This window comes from Chenopodium quinoa, unplaced genomic scaffold, assembly GCF_001683475.1.
Source record: "Chenopodium quinoa cultivar QQ74 unplaced genomic scaffold, ASM168347v1, whole genome shotgun sequence".
Taxonomy (NCBI): domain Eukaryota; kingdom Viridiplantae; phylum Streptophyta; class Magnoliopsida; order Caryophyllales; family Amaranthaceae; genus Chenopodium; species Chenopodium quinoa.
Window position 1 is genome coordinate 96868 of NW_018743363.1, and position 19903 is coordinate 116770.

Sequence of the window (19903 nt, forward strand, 5' to 3'; positions counted from 1 at the left end):
CTCTTTCTAGAGTTTCTACTATCGTAAAAAATATTTAGTATTTGACTTTTTTGGGAAAAAAAAACCTTTTCTTATATATAATATGATTTTAAGGTATTGTTACACTGATGAATTTTGTTAAAAAGTAACTCTGAACTAATTTTCACTGTATTAAGATTATATACGGAGTATTAATTTTGAATAATTCAAAATGAAATGAATGTGACCTTAGAAACAAGTATAAATTATATATATTTAAGGTGTCATTTAATGAATAATGAGAGGCTACAAATAAAATTATGGACATTGTTTTGAAGATAATCATTATTTTTATTTTTTATCAATTTGAATTCAAAAGGTGAGAACAAATACAAGTATTATAAAACGGTGGTGCGAGTATACAACGTAACTACTTTGAGAGCAATTTAATACTCAAATTGATACGGATCGGATTAAATTGTAAAATAAAGCAACTAAAGAAAGGAAAAAAAACACAAAATAAACTAGAAAATTAGAGTACTTCATTGAACAAAAACTTTGACTAAATAAAAAGTACATTAATAAAATAAAATAAAATAAACACATAAAAACGGTCCAAGACCTACAAAAGCAACCCAAAATAAAAAACCTTAAACCCCCTAAAATGATAAAACTAAGATAACAACACATGAAATCCCAAAAGTACCCTTAAACATTAAAATCCTTAAAAGAAGTTGCAAAAATAGGGAGAGAAGGGTAATGGCAAGGCAATTGCCAAGGCTTCATCATTGGATGACAATTATTATTATTAATTTCTTCTGCTGAATTAATATTAGAAGACGATCCTCTGACAACCTTCCCAATCTCTATGACTGACTCCAATGCATCCAATCGCTTTTCGAGCTTATCTTTCAGCGTTTTCAGCTCATTGTTTTGATCATTCAACCCACCTAAAACGTTAGATATTCCGTCAATTTTGTTCATTATCTCTTTGTTTTGTAATTCCAATCCGCTAACCTCTTTCAGCAGATTGTCCAAATGTTTCTGCTTCTTCTCCCTTGATCTTCGAGCCGATTCGCGGTTTGAATCCAATCTTCGACGCTTTTTTTCGTCGATGCTGTTACACCCTCCTGACGATCCTGAACTTACCACTGCTTTCGACGAGCTTTTTCCGTCGCTTTTTATGATGGTTTTCGACGCTCTCATTTTTTAAAAAAAAAATTCACAAAAAAGTTTTAAAAAGCTACAAATATTATTTTAAAAAATAGGGTTTTAAAACGAGTTTATCTCTGAGAAAACGTAAAACCAATAGAGAAAAACAACGGAGAATGATTGAGCAAGACGAACACGGCGTAACAAGGTTATGTGTTTCATATAGAGAGATTTTTAAATGATTATTTCATGGGTTTTGTTAAATTTCATGGGACTTTTTTTTTTAGAGAGAGAGAGAAAGCGATAGGAGAGAGAAAATGGATGAGATAGGAGAGAGAAAGAAGGAAGGAAAAATGGGAGAGTTGGTGAGAAGTTATCTTGAAAAAGGGTATAAATAGAGAAACAAAATGGATGAGAATGGTAAAAAATCGTCCATGGGTAAGTCCTTAGGTGTACTTAGGAACAATAATATGACGTTTTTGCCCTCTTGTTTATCTTTTTTTTTTTCCCTTATCCTTTGTTTTTTTTTTAAAAAAAAAGGATATATGATAGGTAAATAATATTCTTAAAAAATATATATAATATAAAAAATAATACGGAGTACCATTAAATGGTGTAAGGCAAATTATGAATGAATAGAAGCTGTATGATCATCATGTTGTTTTGTATTCAAAGTTAATTTCTAAATAGCTTCAAAGTTTTACTATCAGCTTTACACTTAGATGGTTTTAGATATTCTTTACTAGTAATTTCATGTACGTATGTACATTTTTATTAATGATCTCAGTTCTTAGATATTAGGGATCCATTTATGGACAAATGTAATGCTGATGTGATCAGAATATCTTTCATTTGGAACTATTTGGACGATCTGCTTAAAGTGATTAAATCTCAGTTCTTAGATATTTTTTATTATGTTTCCTAACAGGCTAACATTTCCTCGATAACTATTTAATTTATTACGCATGATTGAGCACACGTGACATTTCAAGAACCGTGAAACCTTGATTTATGAGAATATGTTTGTTATACTTAATTAAATGCTACAAATGCCTTATTAACCTTTTTAATTAATGAGACACTTCCTTTTTTTGGAAATCTCTTAAATTTTATAATACTCCGTACAATATAAATGTACAAATCAATGGTCCTCGATAGTGGTGCAAATCGAGTGACTCGATCGCAAGCAGTGGGATGCTCGACTCGTGCTTGTTAAGTTTTGAACCGATCATGAGCTATGCTACTCATTAAAAGGTTTAGGTCACTTGAATTTCAAGCATTTTGTTGACTATAGATTTTCTTCTCTTTATATAATTTTTTTTCAATTAAAGTGTATTTTTAAAGTGTTAATGTAATTTTTTGTTTTTAAAGATAGAAGAATAGAAAATTGATGAATTTCTTGTACACTTATCAAGTTTCAAGCAGTTTCAAGCGAACACGAGTCAACTCGAGTCGAGTTCGAGTTCTCACGAGCTGCCCAACTCGATTAGGCAATTAGCACCCCCAGTTCTCACTCTCTCTTACTCTATTATTTCTCACTCCTTAAACAACGATGAAATTCAAGTTACTCAATTTGAGTAACATGATTTGTTACTCAAAGGGCATGTTGGTAATTTGTATTAGTATTATTAGCGGTACTTTTGACTTTTTCATTATACCCATTCAACTTTTTGTCTCCTCACTCCTCTTCTACCTCAACCATCCAACATGCCCTTACAGGTTCTATCATCCTTAGCAAACTTAAAACCAGTTTCAGACAAATCATCCTTATCATCAGGTTCAACAATATCATCAAGAACATATGCAACATCAATTTGCTCCAAATAAAAACGCATCCTAACAGCCCAAGTGCCCAACATTTATAATTCTTTCCATCAAGAGGTTATAACTTAGACATATCAGGAATCATAAATTTGGAAGCCATAATCGTCTTTTAGATTGTTATACTACTAAGCAATAAAACAGAAATTACTTATCTCTTGATATGTGACCAAACTGACAATAGTCGCGTCGTGGAGAACCACTGACCTAAAAGACGATTCTGCGCTACCTCCCGGTGCAGTAGACTAGAAGCAGTCGCCCTCCAGGATAAGCACGGCGCCGGAGTTTATGTGCACTCACAAACCCGACTGGAACTCAGAATATTTGCCCAAAAAACAGAACAGAAAGAAATCGTGTTTAGATAATTTTTTAGAGAAGAGATAAGACTGATTGTGTTGTGTATTCTGACTGGGAAAAGCAACGATTATATATAGGCAGTAGAAGGGAGACCAGAAGCATAAAACAAGGGACGAATTTGGCTAAGAAAACGACCAGATTCATTCAGCCAGTCAACAACGAAAGCAATAAAACAAGGAATTAATTTCTCCAAAAAGATATCAAGGACCCACGCCCGCGCATCGCATTCCCCAAGACCCGAGGCCTGACCCGGCTCGGCGCGCGAGCCGCGCGTGTGTGTGTGGAGTAACACTTACCTCACACTCACTCAACTAAGTAGTGCTAAGACACTACAATATAAAAACAAGGAAAAACCTTTCCCACCAACCAATGTGGGATTTTCCCCTTTCATTTTTTTTTCTCTCTCTCTTGTTTTTCCCCAACTCGATCTCTTATTTTATATCAAGAACTTCCAACAAAAAGTGCTACCGCAAAGTATAAGCTTTCCCTAAGGGGTTGATATGGCCCTAAGTTACACCTTTAAAACTAGGGAGTCTTTTTATTCTCGCCACAAAGCGGTGTTAGAGTTGTTGTGGTTAGATCAGTCGAAATGGATGCTGGAAATGATGGGGTCAGGATTTGTGAGCGGCGTTGGGGTCGTTGTTGAGGAAAGAAGACGAGAAGCAAAATATTAATATGTAGTAAATGACATTATTAATAACAAATTTAATTACAAGAAAATTAAATCATAAATTATAATGTATATTAATAATAAATTAGTTTCATGTAATAACCCGGGACATCGTCCGGGCCCAAAAACTAATTTGTTACTTAAATTGAGTAACCTGGGAAGCTCTTAAACAGCTAATTGCCCTTAACCACCTAGTTCTAAATAGAATATCTTATTCATTGTTACCCGAGCTCCTAGGTAGTAACTATTTTTACCATACTTAAAATAAAATGATTATTGTCAACTTACTTCCTAATTGTTAATTTTAAACTTTGGACGTACAATATTGTACGGTATATCTTGTTAGTTCAATGACAATGATTGGTTAGACTTTGTTAATTTTGTTTCTCTAGGATTTGTGTTGTTTAATATGTATAAATACAGTACATCTTAATTAATAGTAGTAATAGACTACTAACAAGGACAATATTAAGAATTCCTAAAAAAAATTAAAAATAATAATATAGTGACAATTTTAGAAAATTAAGATCTGACGTTGTGCATCATGATGATTAACAACCAATTTTAAAACGCAAAGTATGAATTATACTAGTAGAGACCTATTTTGTCTGTATCCTAATCTAATTAATAAATTGACTTTTTGTTCATGTAAATTGTGACAATTTTGTATTGATTAATGTTAATATACCAATCCAACAAACAAATTGTTACTTAGCTTCATAGTTGCGTGAGTAGCATGATTAGATAAGTTCATACATAAACATAAGAGTTACAAGAATTACTACTCGTAACTTACAATGCAAAGAAAGGATATAACCACTTTAAGTCTTCAAATTTGCCAAATATTTAATATTTTAATTTATCTTTTTACATACAAAATTTAATCTTTTACATTTGTCTAAAATGAAAAAAGTATTCCTTGAATTTCAAAAACAAATTTATTAATTTATACATGCACTTATTAATAAGTTACTCCGTATAAAATACTTTGACTAGACCACTGTATAATCTAACAAGTGTTCACAAGTCACAACTATTCACAGACACTTGTTAAGTTACATAAACATGTTGACCATTGCATTTGGAAAGAATTGAAAAAACTCTACACCCGTTCCTCATTTTTTTATTTTTTGAAACCAAGCTGCAATCATCATATTTTAATCTTTCTACTTTTTGTTATTATTATTATTATTATTATTATTATTTATCTAAGCTTACAACTATTTTAAAACTTAATTTATTAATTATATATTTTGATATGTGCTTGTGTACCTTGTTGTGTGTAATCCCCCCCCCCTCAATATACATGTATGTATGTGAAATACCATTCACACTATTGTTTAAATCAATTATTTTCCATAAGTGTTCAACAAGACAATAATTATTCATTTTATATACTCCGTATTACTAACTGAAAATATTATATTTTTTAGGAAAATTATCATTGGTACACCCCACGTTTGGGCTTTTATCAATGATACACCTACTTAAGTTTTAACTATCAGTGGTACACCTGTACATTCAACTAATTAGCTATAATAAGAATTTTGTTAACTATAACTGCAATTTTGACCAATTTTAACTCCCTTCTTTTCTCCCCTCCTTAATTTCCCTCTTCTTATGTAAGGTAACCTACCTCACCTTTGTCATTATATAAATGGAGCCTCCTCATTTGCTCTGATTTTATGTAGCTTTGATCTTCTTTTTCTTCTCCATTTATATAGTGACAGAGGTGGATGGGTGGGTTACTTTAAATATAGGAGGGAAATTAAGGTGGGGAAAATAAAAGGAGGGAGTTAAAATTGGTCAAAATTGTACGTCATTAAACTATAATATTAATGTTTAATTAACGGAATGCATACTGTAGATAATTTGTTGAAAATATAGGTGTACCACTAATAATTAAAAGTTAAGCAGGTGTATCATTGATAAAAGTCCTGTACCAATGATAATTTCCCTATTTTTTAACATGTGGATATGAGGAAACAAAGAAAAAATCGTTGGAAACTTTGAAACCATAAATTGGTAAGTTATGGTTATATTGTAACAAAATATTGTTGTCTAGTAATCAGTACCTTGTGGAGTAGCAAATTGACAAAAAATTAGTTCAAAAAAAAAAAAAAAAAAGCTCACCCCAACTTAGAGAAATTTGAGTTGGTATCTCTTCATTCTATCTTTAAAGTATTTTAGTCTTGTAAATTATTTATGACTAGTTCATGTTTTTCTTAAATTAGTTTTTTTTTTCCTTCTTTTTTTCACTCTTTGTATAAGTAATTGTTGGTCTCAGTCTCTCAGACTTACCCTATTCAAATTACGAGTATATTATTAGTTTAAATACTTAAATTGAAATTAAACACATATGATAGATTTAAATAGGCTAGATAAAAATCATACAATAATGAAAATTATAGTATACAAGTAGGTAATTAAGAAAATTAAAACATGTTTAACATTCTAATAATTATTTGTGATGATTACAAGTGGACAACGATTCCAGGAGTATAATAGTACATTATGCACCAATTAAAGACCATGATACATTAAAGACTTATTAGTCCTCTCAATTAGGAGCAGCCTAAGACTACAGCAGTATAGATAAAAAATTTAGAATAATTTTATCTTAACCCGATGATTTCCTAAGAGATGAAGATCGATAGTTCGAGTGATGTACCTATCTACTTTGCATTTTATAATAGAAGCATGATGCAAACAAAAATTGCCCACGTTGAAGTGCATGCACTATTGTCGATTACTCCCGACCCTCTGTATCTAATATTTACATCATTTTAACTTTGACTTATACACTATTTACTTGCTTTTTTCGAATAAATATTATTAAGTTACCATTTCTAGCTATTTTCATAATTTAGTTTAGTGTAGATAGATCTCCACATTTCTTATATTGTTTAGAAGATAAGAAGCAAATAGATTATCAATAACGTTTATTATAACATAGATTATAAATATATATAAATTTAAAACATCATTCTAATAGAAATTTCATTCTTTTTTATTTTATTCTTCAGGCTGCTTAATTGATATCGAAAATTCTAACATAACTTCTCTACAACTTTATTAACAAATTTAGTTGACATTCACCCAATTCAATAAAATACAATATATTGTACGTAAACATCATCAAACTAATTCCATAATGTCAATTACAAAATGTTTAATTTAGCTTATGATTAGCACTAATATAGTTGATTAAGAACATGATGATAGTATTTAACTATATCTTCTTATCTGAACCGTTAATTAAATAATAACTTGCATCAAATCCATTGAATGATGTACTAAAAAGTGATGGGATAAGAACAATCAAAACCATGGATTCTTCTTGTCTACGTACATACACTCCCTAATTCGCCAATATAAATTCTAGAAAGAATATATTCTTATACAAAAAGCTTATATTAAATTATAACTACAAGTTGTCAACTTCAACACAGTCAATCCATTGAAAATTGGAAAGTTTTTTCTCAAAAACGTCACAATTGCTACTTTATCTTTCTACTAGCAATCATATACAATAATACAAGAGATAGTTCCGTGATCACAATGGTTGAATGACTCTGCTTGTTTTAGTTCCACTTTTATTTGGAAAAATATATGTTCATTTTTAAGGTAAAATCTTACGTCATTTGTAGAACTAGGTTATTTTTGTCAAATTTACTGCTCCTTTCACAAATACAAGTAGTAATTTCTATGTTTTTTTTCCCTCGTTATTTGGTTGTGTTCTGTATGAAGAAAAACGTTGGTGTATTTTTTATTTCAAATCGATCTTACATCATCTGATCATCATTTTTTAGTCTTTTACTTATTATACGTGAGAGTTAAAAGGAGAGTAATTCACTAATCCTACATTCCTACCTCTTGCTTCCTTGTAACATAACGAGAAACTCTATTAGAGTATTAGTAAGCTAAAATTATGGTTTTTGATAATTGACCATCTCAACCAAAAGGTTAAGCTGATGGTTATGGTCTAAAAATATGTTTTATACTAGGAGGGGTGGATGAGATTTGAATCCGTGACATTTGTGTCATGGTGGCTCTGATACTATATTAGTAAAGCACCTCAACCAAAAGTTTAAACAGAAATATATTTTATACTCTATCAGCTTACAGAACTTCTACCACTCCTTGCTCGGTGAAAATACAAATAGATGATATATTCAAAGGATCAAAGATACATTAAAAAAGTTTACATATGGTCAGTGACGACCCAATGTCAAAAGGTATATAAGGGAGACATGCACCGTAATTTATTTATTTATTGTGATTGCAAACTGCTCACATCTTCTACTAAAAGCGGAGACAAACAAAATCAAAGAATCAACAAAATGTTACGAGTTGATTCTTTGATTATTGTTCAGTTGCAACTTGACCCAAAACTGGCCTTAAACCAAGTTTGAATTGATAGGCCAAGATTAGAGTTCAATTTTTATGAGCAAATTGCCAGATTGGCTGAGTCATTTATATTCAGTATCTTGAACGCACCGATCCGGCTAACCCTGAAATCAATTTAAATTCAGATCAACCGAGCAGTACAGTAATACACCTACCTCACGGGTTATGTACATATAAATATTCCGACATATACAATCCAGTAGTGGCACTATGATGAAAAGATCAAGTTACAAATGTAGCTATCAGATTTATTATATCGAACAATGCTGAATTGCTGACCATCCCTTAGAGGAACAACCCTCTTCAATTACAATAAGACAGTATACACCAGACCAAGTAAATGTTACATGCCTAACCATTTTCTAACAATTAGAGGCTGAAAGCTGAAACACTAATCTGAATCATACCCTGATTAAGTCTTTATGTCAGTAACAGGATTTCTATCCTCAGATGCAGATGTGGCATCATCAGATCTCTCTACTTTCTCTACTCCAATTATCTCATTGAAACTTCTTTTCTTTGAAGAAGAGGCCGGATTCTCATCCTGTTCTTTCTCCTGTTGCAGGGCCTCACTGGTTGAAGCAGGATACAAAGGAGGTTCACGGCCACTTAATCGGCAAAAAACTTTCTCAACGGTTTCGCTAATTTCCTTCCCCAAACCATTATCATCTAAAATTAAGTCCCACACCGATTTAGAGGCCTTCTCAAGCACAGGGGCCCTGCCAAAACAAGGAGAAACAATGTTTACACACGGTTGGCACAAGATGGGATAATATCAATTATCAACACTCAACAGGTTAAGACAACCAGCATTCATCAAAACACAAGAGCAAAGAGATTATCACTAACAGAGCAAAAAATTTCTGCTGTGCAGTATTTTGACACTAGAATATGTTGCCAACAAAATTTCAAAGGAAACCAATTACCATATAGAAACACCAAATTCTTTAATAGCTCATAAGCTCATATCACATAGGACAGAAGAATGCTCACATAGCCTTGACCATTGTAAAAATTACATGTCAGCAGTTACTTCACTAGTATTCAAGCTATTTGAAGCTGAACCTTATTATTCCTAGGGACTGTTTGGTTACAGGCTTGCAAGAGGATATTTTTGTGTCAATGGTCTTCCACGTAGGTTGTTTGGTTTTGCCCTCCATTTTCCACTTTTCACCAGCTTTCCTTACAACTAAGACCACTGTCACCCCTCAGGCCCTCACCAGAACCACAACTCTGCTATTCTGGTCTCTATTGCCTTGTCCCACATTTGCATCACCCTACTCTTCATTAGACCCACAACAGTAACCATACCCTTCTTTCACCCTGAAATCCTGAATCACCCACCAGAAGTCCAGAACCACAACCAACACCTCTCTCTCACCCATAAGCCCCATCCGATACACTTTACCAAACTACTACTAATAAATAACTCCCATCCATTACTAAGGTGGCTCACCCCAATCACCAAAGGTCAAGTTTAAGGCAGGTCAAAAGAGTAAGCAGACAACAAGGGAAGGCAGTTGAGTGGCAGCAAGCCACTGTGACAAACAGATGCAATGACTGATTGACTGCAGCAACAATTGAAGATAGATAAGCAGCAGAGGAGCAGCATTGTCAGTTGTGGCAGGAAGAGTGAGGAAAATGGTGGTCTACAGACGAGAAAGAACTGAAGCCAAGAGGAGGTTGTGACATTGATGGAGAGGATGAACAAGTGTGTTGGAACCCAAGAAGGGAGTTGAGAAAGATTGGAATGGTTGGAACATGGCATTATAAAGGAATTTAAAATTTCTTCCCACCTTTCCAACTATACAAAATTAATAATGGGGAGGTATTAATTTCTTTCCCATTTCTTCCACTTCAATCAAATGGCAAACAAGTTAGCTCTCTTAAGTTTCCAATATGTATTACAGGCCCAGAAAATTTGACTGCCTAAAAGGAAAAGAAAAAAAAATTCAAAAATTCATATGTTTATAAATTTTATTGGCACTCCAAGTAGTAGGACTAGTAGGTAATTGGTACCTTGTAGGACATCAGTAAGTGTACTCAGATTAAAACACACTGTACCAACTCTGCAGAAGAAGCACATACTAGACTGACTACATGAAAGGAAACAAAGACTGACTAAAAGGATGAGTGAGAAACATAACACTAGCTCTTAAAGAGAGTAAAGTTATGGTTCATGGTGAGACTAAAAGTCTTATAATTTTGAAGCCCACAAAAGAAGAAACAACTCATCGCGTTGATTAGTTGACAGCTTGACACTATCTTGATCAACTCCAATTTGTTAAGTGTAAAAAAATCATCAAGCTTGCCAACGGCTTATAAAGCTAAACCTAATACACACAAAACTCAAATTTTTAATTCCAATTCAGGTGAAATTGAGCTATTACAACATGTGAAAGTAGACATCATCATAAAAGTAACTCCCTTTCCCCGCAACCAAGGCTGCTCTTAAAAAACTGAAAAGCAACAACCATCAGGATTAGCATTACAACTTACTCAAGCTCCTGCCGAAGAGAATCAAAAAGCTCCCTTTTGGTCTGTTTTTTCTGCTCCAGGTGTGTTGAGAACCTTGCTTTGTTCCACCATTGTTATTGTTGTTTTCTTTAACTCCTCCTATAAGAGAATATACATTCATCAATCCCCATTACCCCATATAGAAGGGAAGCAATAATAATGATGATAACCCCCATATAGACGGGAAGCATTAATAATGATGATAACCTCCATATAGAAGGGAAGCTTTTAATGATGATAAGATCAAGAGCAATGAGTCATGACTCATCATGAAGCATATAAGCTATCATCTAAACCATAAGATTTACAGGCATTACAACCATTAAAAAGGGAAACTAAGTCGGGGTCCTTGGCTCAAAACCTCTGACCCACAGAGTGTATTACTTCACAAAAACAGTAAGGACTCATAGAACCTGACAACATTTGGTGGGTTATTGTCACCACCATCCAATCATCTCAAGCAAAGCAAAATCCAGAACACATAAAAAGAGGGAGGGAAAAAGGCAGACAACAAAATGGTGGTTTTCGGATACACATTTTATTAGCTTAACCACAACTCAATCTTTCAAAATGCCTAAATGGAACGTCAAACAATCCATCTACAGGGTCATGCAGCCATTCACTCCCTCCTTTAATTACTTCCAACAGATCAAACAATGCCAAATTGTAATTTTAACACATGGCATTACTAAGTCTAACATAAAAATGAATCAGTGATCATCTAGCTTCTACCATAGAAAACTTAACATGATCATAGAAGCCACCAATCCAACTAAATAGGCTCATCATCATATCCTAGTATACATCAACCTTTCGAAAAACAGCCGTGCATCAAAATCATTAAGCTTAATGTAAACCCAACCCCATGAATCTTTTTTTTAAAAAAAAAAAAAAAAAGAAGAGGGTTCTTGAATATTAAAGACTCACTTTTTTTTTTTTTCTTTTTTTTTCAGGAATTAAAGATTCACTTACATTAGCTTTTAGCTGATTGATAATCTTCAACCTTAAAGCGTCAATAGTACCATCATTCATCAAAGACTCCAAAACATCATTCGGGCTGATTACAGAAGATGATTCCATTATCTTAATTTTCAGCTGAATCTTTAATTAGCACACCTGAAATTGATACATAATATACAATTGATCAAAATAAAATTCATGAATTTACACAAAGTTTATTTATTTTTGTACCTGTATAATTTCTTTATCTGGGTTAAGAATATGATAGTTCAAGTGCAAAAATAAAATCCTGTCTAATTTATACGAATCGAATTTTAACCCTAAATTCTAAAATTGATGATAAATTAGTTTAGATTTTTGAAATTTGGAATTAATTGTAAAAGAAATTAGTGTTACCTTTGAAGAGGAGAGAAAAAACTGGGAAATTGCTGCTGCCGTACGCCGGAGGAGATTGCAGGTCTGCCCGGAGAAGCCAAGCAAAAGGAGTGCTCTTTCCCTTTTTATGCTCGCGCTGAAGGTGTAATTTTTAATTTTATTTTTAGGAATGGCAAAAGATAACGATTGGCTCTAGGCCGTGTCGATTTTGTTTCGTGTCAGACCCACGTGTTTTGGGGTTAGTTAGCCCGATTCATGAGTTTTGTGTTGTGCTATGCCTGCCTGAAGTTTTCAAAAAGTTGGCCCGTGCATGGTCTAGGCCCACATGCCATCGTGCTGGGCCGTGTTGGCTTGCATGCCTAAGCAAAATTGCATTGATTTTAACATGTTTTGTCCTGTCGGACCCAATTTTGTCGTGTCTTATCCTGCTTCTCCCAATAAAGGCTACCCACGGGCCACACACAGTACTATGTTGTGCTGTGCTTTTTTCGTGCTGGGCTTTGGGCCGGGCCATCTCGGCCCAGTGCCATCTTAAGCCACAAGGTAAATAAGAGAACTATTTTTTTTTTTAAGAAAACAAACTACAGTTATTACAACCATCAACATCCATACTACTACACACTAAATGACCACATCAGCTATCCAATCTGCTGCACAATTTGCCTCTCAATAGATGTGTTAGATACTCCAATTGCCAAATCGAGAAAGGAAAGAACGAGTGTCTTCGATAATATGTTCAATCTGACAAGGTGCTGCCCCAAATGTCTTTTATTGAGTTGATGACTAGTAAGTTATCACCTTCAATTTCAACGTCCCGAATGCCACATTAAAGAGCTAGTTGGACTACTTTATATAGAGTTGTAGCTTCCGCTATAAATATTTTGCCATTGTCGAGGTTGGACGTAGATGTCTTGATGAGTGCTCCGCTGCTATCTCTAATGATAGCACCTTCTGCTGCTGAGTTGTTATGAATTGATTCGTCGAAGTTGAGCTTGAAGAAGCGTGGAGATAGCTGAGATACTACTTCGTATTGTACTTGTATTATACTTCATACGAAGTAATTCGGATAATTTAAGAGTCAATTTACAACACTTCACCACAATCCTCCAAAACAATGTGTTGTTTTCTTTCGCAAATGACATATCTCGTGTATTATCACGAGTACATTCTAGTTAAATTAAAATTAACATACTAATAGTAATTTTGTCATGTATTTGGTACTTTGTACAAAGTATTATTTTAAGAATCATGGGAAAAAAATTCTAGTTTTGAAAAAAAAAAAAAAAAAAAAAAGTCTTATTTGTGCTTTTCTTTTGGAGCTCATTTCTTTTACGCTTGCAAACTTCTCTCCTCCACGGCTCCACCTCCATTGAACCGTACTCGGAATCCTCCATTGAAGCGGCTTCTGAGCTTTCTCTCCTCGATTGAACTGGCCTCTCCGCTTTCTTTTCTCCATTGAAGCAACTTTTGAGGTAAGATGTTTTTTCTTTCTTTTTTAGATCATTGAAATCAATTTCACAATCTAGGGTTTATCGTCAAATTAGGGTTCTTCTAAGGTGGATTATTGAACTAACAATTACAATCACTAAAGTTAGGTTAGATTAGAATGAGCAATTTCGTTGCTAGAATTTTGATATGTACACTCAACATTGTTATTCTTAATGCAAGCAGAATATTTTTGTGAGCCTACTTTGATAATTGAATCAAATTGGTTGCGAATATGTTGCAGGCCTTTGATTATAACGCTTTAATGTTAGAACGGAACTCTGAAAATGTACCTGAGCCCAGGGCAGGCGCCACTCCTGCCCCGGCTCAGGGACGGGCCTTCGCCGAAGAGGCGAAGGATCCATTGAGAGATGTGGAGTGGAAAAACATGAGTACTACAAATGATAAAGTGGAAAATGGCCAACCAATTACGAAAAAACGGCTTCCGAAGAAAATTAGGCAGATCCCAGAATGTTATTTCCTTCCCAGGAAATCTATACCCTCTGCAATTGCATTTTATGGATCCTTTATTGTAGCTGGAGTTGGTGCTGGCATGCTTTGGGAAGTTTGGATCAACAAGAAAGTTAAAGGTATGGGCTTTGTTAGGATTAGCTTGCAATGTACAAGTGCATATCTTCGTGTTTTTCTGTGTAGTAGGTTACATTGCAATAATTAGTTGCTTAATAAAAGTGCATTTGATTGTGATCATGGTTGAGGGTCGTCTAATGAATGCACGGTTGATATCATGGTATTGTTCTATCTATCGATATTGTATGAGGGATTGTTCTCTCTTGCTCTTTTTAAGTTTGGTAAATGACAAGAAATTGTTGTCAATTCCAATGGAGCTGAATGGTTTGTTTGGGTATTAAGAATAATGGGTTAAATCAAAATGGTAGTTAAGATTCTTATTTACTCCTTATGAAGAAGCACTTTGTTGTTGGCTTGTTGCTTTTGTTATCAAGGGTAATGCTTCTTCATTGCTGATTGGTAAGGTTATGTAATTTTAACCGACGACTCCCTTTATCTTATCTCGGGTGGCTCTTTGTGGCATTGGAGTAATGTTGAAGATGTTGAACCTGCAATGAGATGAATATGATTATAAATTCTACGAATTTGCTTCCTTGTGAGTTGTGAATTTTATCCTAGATCCTAGAAGCCTTGGATTATTTAGTTTGTTCACCTCTGCAGATACTCCTTGTATATTGCTGCACTCTTATAGACAAATTATGAAAATTTGTTTGGCATAAAAATGTGAAACTGATGTTACTGGAACTCGTAAATTGCTGCTAGAAATTCACTTTTGTCTTTCGTGGTGCCCCTTATTATCTCTATAAAACGAATTTTTTTCCATCTGAAGTTGGCTCTTTGAAATGATTGCAGAGGATGGGGGTATTATCTGGGAGTTCAACAAATGAAGCACTACGGAATCCATTGTCTCCATCACATTTATGTAGGCCTTTTCTTTATCTAGCTGAATGGTTCCTAACTCTGAAGGGGTTGTGCATAAATTTTGTAAGACTTTGCTTTGAAAAGGCTTTTTTTTTTTTGTTTTCTTTCATTCTATTTGCTGATTGATTTCTTGTATGACTCACACTGCCTAGTTGATGAAGGTTTGGTCGATATAAAGTGTTGTAGACATTTTAGTTCAATGGCTATGATAAGGAGAGCATAATTGTATGACTGCCATGCTTGATGCATTAATGCAGAAACAGAGCTCATGTGCTTGTACTGATCAGGCTATCTCTACTCTTTATGGGTTCTTTTTCGGAGAGCATTGTAGTTACAAAACTTGACGAATCTGTTCTGTGTTAACTTTAGGCAATAATCAACTATCATTCATCTATTTTTATGTCAAAGGCACTGGAACTTCAGGTTTGTGGTCTAATGCCATCAGTGTTTTGACTTCATCATCCGTATCCTGCTGTCAATGCTCTCTTTTGGAGAGTATATTTTATGCAAATTCATTAATGCTAACACTTGAGCTTCCAGCCTCTTGCTTGTCTTTTGGAAGATATTGAGAGTTATTTTTATATTTTGGTTTTGGTAGACTTCAAATTCACAATGTTAGAGATATGAGGTGGAGTAATCAATGTCAGAATATACATTTGTGTGATTCCAGGATAATATTACTCCTCGGTTGTGTAATTAATCGCAACACATTCCCTTTTCATCCGTTTCGTTGTTTGATTTTCTGGCTGAAATCTATCTTCTTTCCATCAGAAAATGGAGAAGGACGAGCTGAAATGTGTTATCATCTTTCAGATTCAATGTATTATTATCTTTATAACTTGAACAAATTTGTTTCTAACTGACTTGTTTCCGCTAGACAAATTGCCATAAATGATTATATAATATGTGCCATTAGTTACTCCTTAATTACCGAAAATGTCGTTTCAGTTTAAGGGCAAAAAAATACTCGCTAATGGCGTGTGTTACACCTAAATGAATAGTTGGTGGTGTGTAGCGACTAGTCATAATTCAGAGGGTTGGGTGCATTCATCCTATAGTTCACACCTTCACGGTGTTGAAAATTTGAAACCAATTTTGTCCACCTTTTATTATATTGTTCATCTAAAAATGTCTAAGAAAACTGAATTTTCTTGCGTCTCTCACTGTTTAAATCCAAGATAAAATTGAGTTCTAAAAATATATACAGTACAAAGGTAGAATTATTCCGATTAAGATAAATTGTTGATATAAAGGCCATATAAATTATTGTCATTGATAAAGCGGCAAATGTTTAAAACTTTAAATGGTCGATAATTCCATTCTAAAATTACCGAGAGTTTTACCGGTGGTCAATAATAAAGCGTCTGTAAAAGTCGCTTTCTTGTGGTGCATCACATCACGGTAGTCCAAATTGTCTCCAAGTAGCCATTTAGCCACCATTATCCTAATTATCTACTCGTATTATTTTTTGTTTATGTTTGTCCTTAACATATCATTATTGGCTTTATTGCTCTTTTGTCGCTATGTTTGGTGGGTCTCCATTCTCCCTATTTCATCACATGTCTATATTCTCATATACTTGTTTTATTTATAACGAGTTAATGCCAATCCCTTCTTCTCCACACCTTTTTTTCTTTTTTCGTTTTTTTAGTTTTGAGATTAACAATTTTTAAAAAGTTTTCTATTTTGTGATAACACCAAAAGCAAAAGCAAATGGGAAGAGTAGAGGGTTACTTTACTCCATCATCTTAATCTTTCAATTTAATACTCCGTAATATATATTTATCTAATTCTAAATCGGATTTATTTTAAATACTATGGACTTTTTTTACTTTTGAAAAAATATTTTTATCGTTATCTAAGATATTAATTTATCAACGGAAAGCGATAATTGAAGGTGGGGCCATTGGTGTCGAAAACGATTGCACAACCACTATAAGGTGGCGCCACCAACAACATAATTCAACCAAAAAAATTAAGATAAGCCAAATAAAAATAAAGTTTCAAGTAACAAATTATTATCATTAAAATTCTAAGGTACTATACTCAACTACTCATTTTAACTTTTGTTTTCAAAATAATGTAAATATGGACTAATTAAGAAGATTCTTCCCAAATAACTATTCATTTTCACTTGATCACCATTGAAATAGAGACTGAGCTTGAATTGAAGATGATATATATTTTTTTAAAAAAAAAACTATTTTGGTAAATAATTAGTACAATATTAAACAATAATATTAATGCAGAAATAAATAATTACATAATCAATTATAAATTGGGAAATAGAATATGGATGTTTGTAATTGGTATGTTAATGAAGCCATTGCCTCATAAAAAAATTCCAATATAAAAACTCTAAAAAGAAAAAAAAAAAAAGACTGAGAAGGTCAACAAAAATGCTAAAAAATCTCTTACTTGTATTACAATTTGTGTCCTAAAAAGTTACTTATTTGTCCAAGTAATTAATCTAATAATTATGGACTGATTATCAGAATTTGAAAGTTGAAAAAAAATGATTCCAAATTCCCACATCTTTACTCCGTAATTTACTACTGGATACTCCGTAATTTACTAGTCGTATGTTCAATCAACTAGAAGTTCCAAAGGTAAGAGTCTTGGTAAAGTGAAGCATCATAAGTTTCCTCGGCCACTTGACCAGCGTAATCAAAATTATTATTGGACTCATGTTGTGTTGCAAAATAATCACCCCCTGTAAAATCATCAAACCCGGTTAAATACCCGAAATCCGACACGTAATTACCCGACCCGAGTGCATTACTCAAACTTAATTGATCTTGAAATGACGCCTCTACCCCTGCAACCTCAAAACTACTACTAGTATATGTATAACCATCTATTTGAGTTGTTGCTGTTGTTCCATCCGACATAGATGGTGAGTATGACAACGCCTCACCCGACTCCTCCACCATAGGATTCTCCTCTAATCGGCCTCGATCATCCTCATTTGTCGAGTTATTAGCGAACCTAGAGGCCGCAACTTGGATCTCAGACGGAGTCATTGATCGTCCTCCAACAATTTCAGGTGGATTATCGGGAAAATTAAAGTTAGCGGATTTGCCACGTAAACAAAATTGTGCCGCGTCAAATGCACGTGCTGCCTTCTCAGCCGTGTCATACGAACCTAGCCAAATCCTCTCCCTACTGTTAGGGAGACGGATTTCGGACACCCATTTACCCCACTTCCTCTTGCGTACACCCTTATATTTAATCGAGTTAACGTTGCTACTGTTGTCGTTTGGCTGGTACTCCGGCGATTTCTTGACCATTTTGAAATGATCGAGTTGAGAATTGAGAGTGTAACGGATTTTAAGTTGGATGAAGAGAGTGATGCAAATGAGGTGGTTATATATATGTGTGTGTTTTGAGGTGGGATAAGTCAACACATAAAAAAGAAGCGTGTGTTGGTCAAAGGGGGGAGAAGAGTCGCACGTGGACAAGGGATTAGTGAATAAGGGAAATATTACGCGGTTGATTTGAATTTGTGATTGTGCTAAATAAATAAGAACCACGTGATAGTGATTTTTTTGTTAAAATAATGACTAATATATTATACATTTGCCACGTGTATAGAATAATCAAGTAGCACTATCTTGGAAAGAGCCGTAAAGCCGTAAAGTGGACCCCACTTCAAGGACTGAGGGACTGCACGCAGCAAATTCTCGAACACAGTAAGAGTAACATCATAGAAAACTACTTGTACATTTTTTATTTATTTTTTTTTTTATTTTTTTTTTACTAATGACCATATCGATATACAACAACAAGGAAATGAGCCAGGTCGGAACGAAAAATGGTCCGACCTGATACGGTACGAGTCTATGAGATGCCACGTAAGTAGGTTTGAGTCGTGTATGAGCTTCATTTTTAGGAATATTTGGCACGAGTACGATGAAATGACTATTGTTTTAGATTTCTAATCTATCTTACCAATTTATCAAGAGATAAACTTTGAATTATTAATTAGGTGGTCCATCGATACAGACTACAGAGTATTTCATTCTTAGACATAACTGTTTTGAGTATGAGTTGAGCATGAGCTAGCACGATACATGGGGTCAATATAGCATGATTCGTGTCTTTGGTTACAGCTAACAACCTACAAGTGTAATTTCTTCGTGGAAAACTTTCATCTTTTTCAAATAGTGAAAAAAATGAGAAACGATTGTTGAAGAAGAGCGTAGATTATATTAGAGTTCTAATACTAAGTTGAGTGCTCGAGTTTCAAAGTCATACTGTATTAGATTAAAAAACATGGATGAAGAACTTTATCATGTTTTTACTCTTTGTTTATAAGCGTATATATGTAATATATTACCTCTGTTTCTAATTAGTTACACAAAAGAGGTATTAGCCGTGAGACACTGAGACATAAAATATTCCTTTATTACAACTAACAAGAAACGAATGTACTTGTTTTTTTTCTTATCCTATTCTCCAAAGCATAGTTTTATATAACCTTACTATTTTGCTAGCTAGCAAATTAAAACCCGTTTTGGCAAGGAGTACGTGTTATCTTTGTTATTTTTGCCCCACAATGTTTGTGAAAGTATATATTGCTCTCTTTTACTAAGGACCTTAATGGGCCAGGTGATTTGGACAAATCATAACTGTCCAATATACAAGTATTTGTTTTTTGTTTTTTTTCTCAAAACCAAATTGATTTTATTACCCCATAGAAAATTAGAAATGAACATATACGTAGTATAATTTAAATTGGCCCTCGGG

The 19903-nt window shown here is 33.8% G+C and overlaps 3 protein-coding genes and 1 pseudogene across 3 annotated transcripts; 1 reads left to right on the forward strand and 3 right to left on the reverse strand.

The window, feature by feature from the left end:
• Positions 1–666: 666 nt before the first annotated feature.
• On the reverse strand, positions 667–1164 carry LOC110738034 (bZIP transcription factor 53-like). The gene has a single exon (XM_021918400.1). The coding sequence runs from the start codon at positions 1162–1164 to the stop codon at positions 667–669; it is 498 nt and encodes a 165-aa protein (XP_021774092.1).
• A 7235-nt stretch (positions 1165–8399) lies between these two features.
• LOC110738052 lies at positions 8400–12465 on the reverse strand (annotated as a pseudogene).
• An 851-nt stretch (positions 12466–13316) lies between these two features.
• LOC110738053 lies at positions 13317–15437 on the forward strand. Its single transcript, XM_021918415.1, has 3 exons — positions 13317–13692; positions 13950–14295; positions 15086–15437. The coding sequence occupies exons 2-3, from the start codon at positions 13971–13973 to the stop codon at positions 15118–15120; spliced, it is 360 nt and encodes a 119-aa protein (XP_021774107.1). The 5' UTR covers positions 13317–13692; positions 13950–13970; the 3' UTR covers positions 15121–15437.
• Positions 15438–17523: 2086 nt separating this feature from the next.
• LOC110738055 (ethylene-responsive transcription factor ERF017-like) lies at positions 17524–18753 on the reverse strand. Its single transcript, XM_021918420.1, has one exon. It carries the CDS (start codon positions 18442–18444, stop codon positions 17749–17751), a length of 696 nt encoding a protein of 231 aa, XP_021774112.1. The 5' UTR covers positions 18445–18753; the 3' UTR covers positions 17524–17748.
• Positions 18754–19903: the final 1150 nt, after the last annotated feature.

What these genes read in the sequence shown, in the direction of transcription:
- LOC110738034 (XM_021918400.1), bottom strand. Translation starts at nt 1,164, where the DNA reads ATGAGAGCGTCGAAAACCATCATAAAAAGCGACGGAAAAAGCTCGTCG.
- LOC110738053 (XM_021918415.1), top strand. Translation starts at nt 13,971, where the DNA reads ATGTTAGAACGGAACTCTGAAAATGTACCTGAGCCCAGGGCAGGCGCC. An exon ending in GATCAACAAGAAAGTTAAAG is followed by an intron (nt 14,296 to 15,085) that starts GTATGGGCTTTG and finishes AAATGATTGCAG; the next exon opens with AGGATGGGGGTATTATCTGG.
- LOC110738055 (XM_021918420.1), bottom strand. Translation starts at nt 18,444, where the DNA reads ATGGTCAAGAAATCGCCGGAGTACCAGCCAAACGACAACAGTAGCAAC.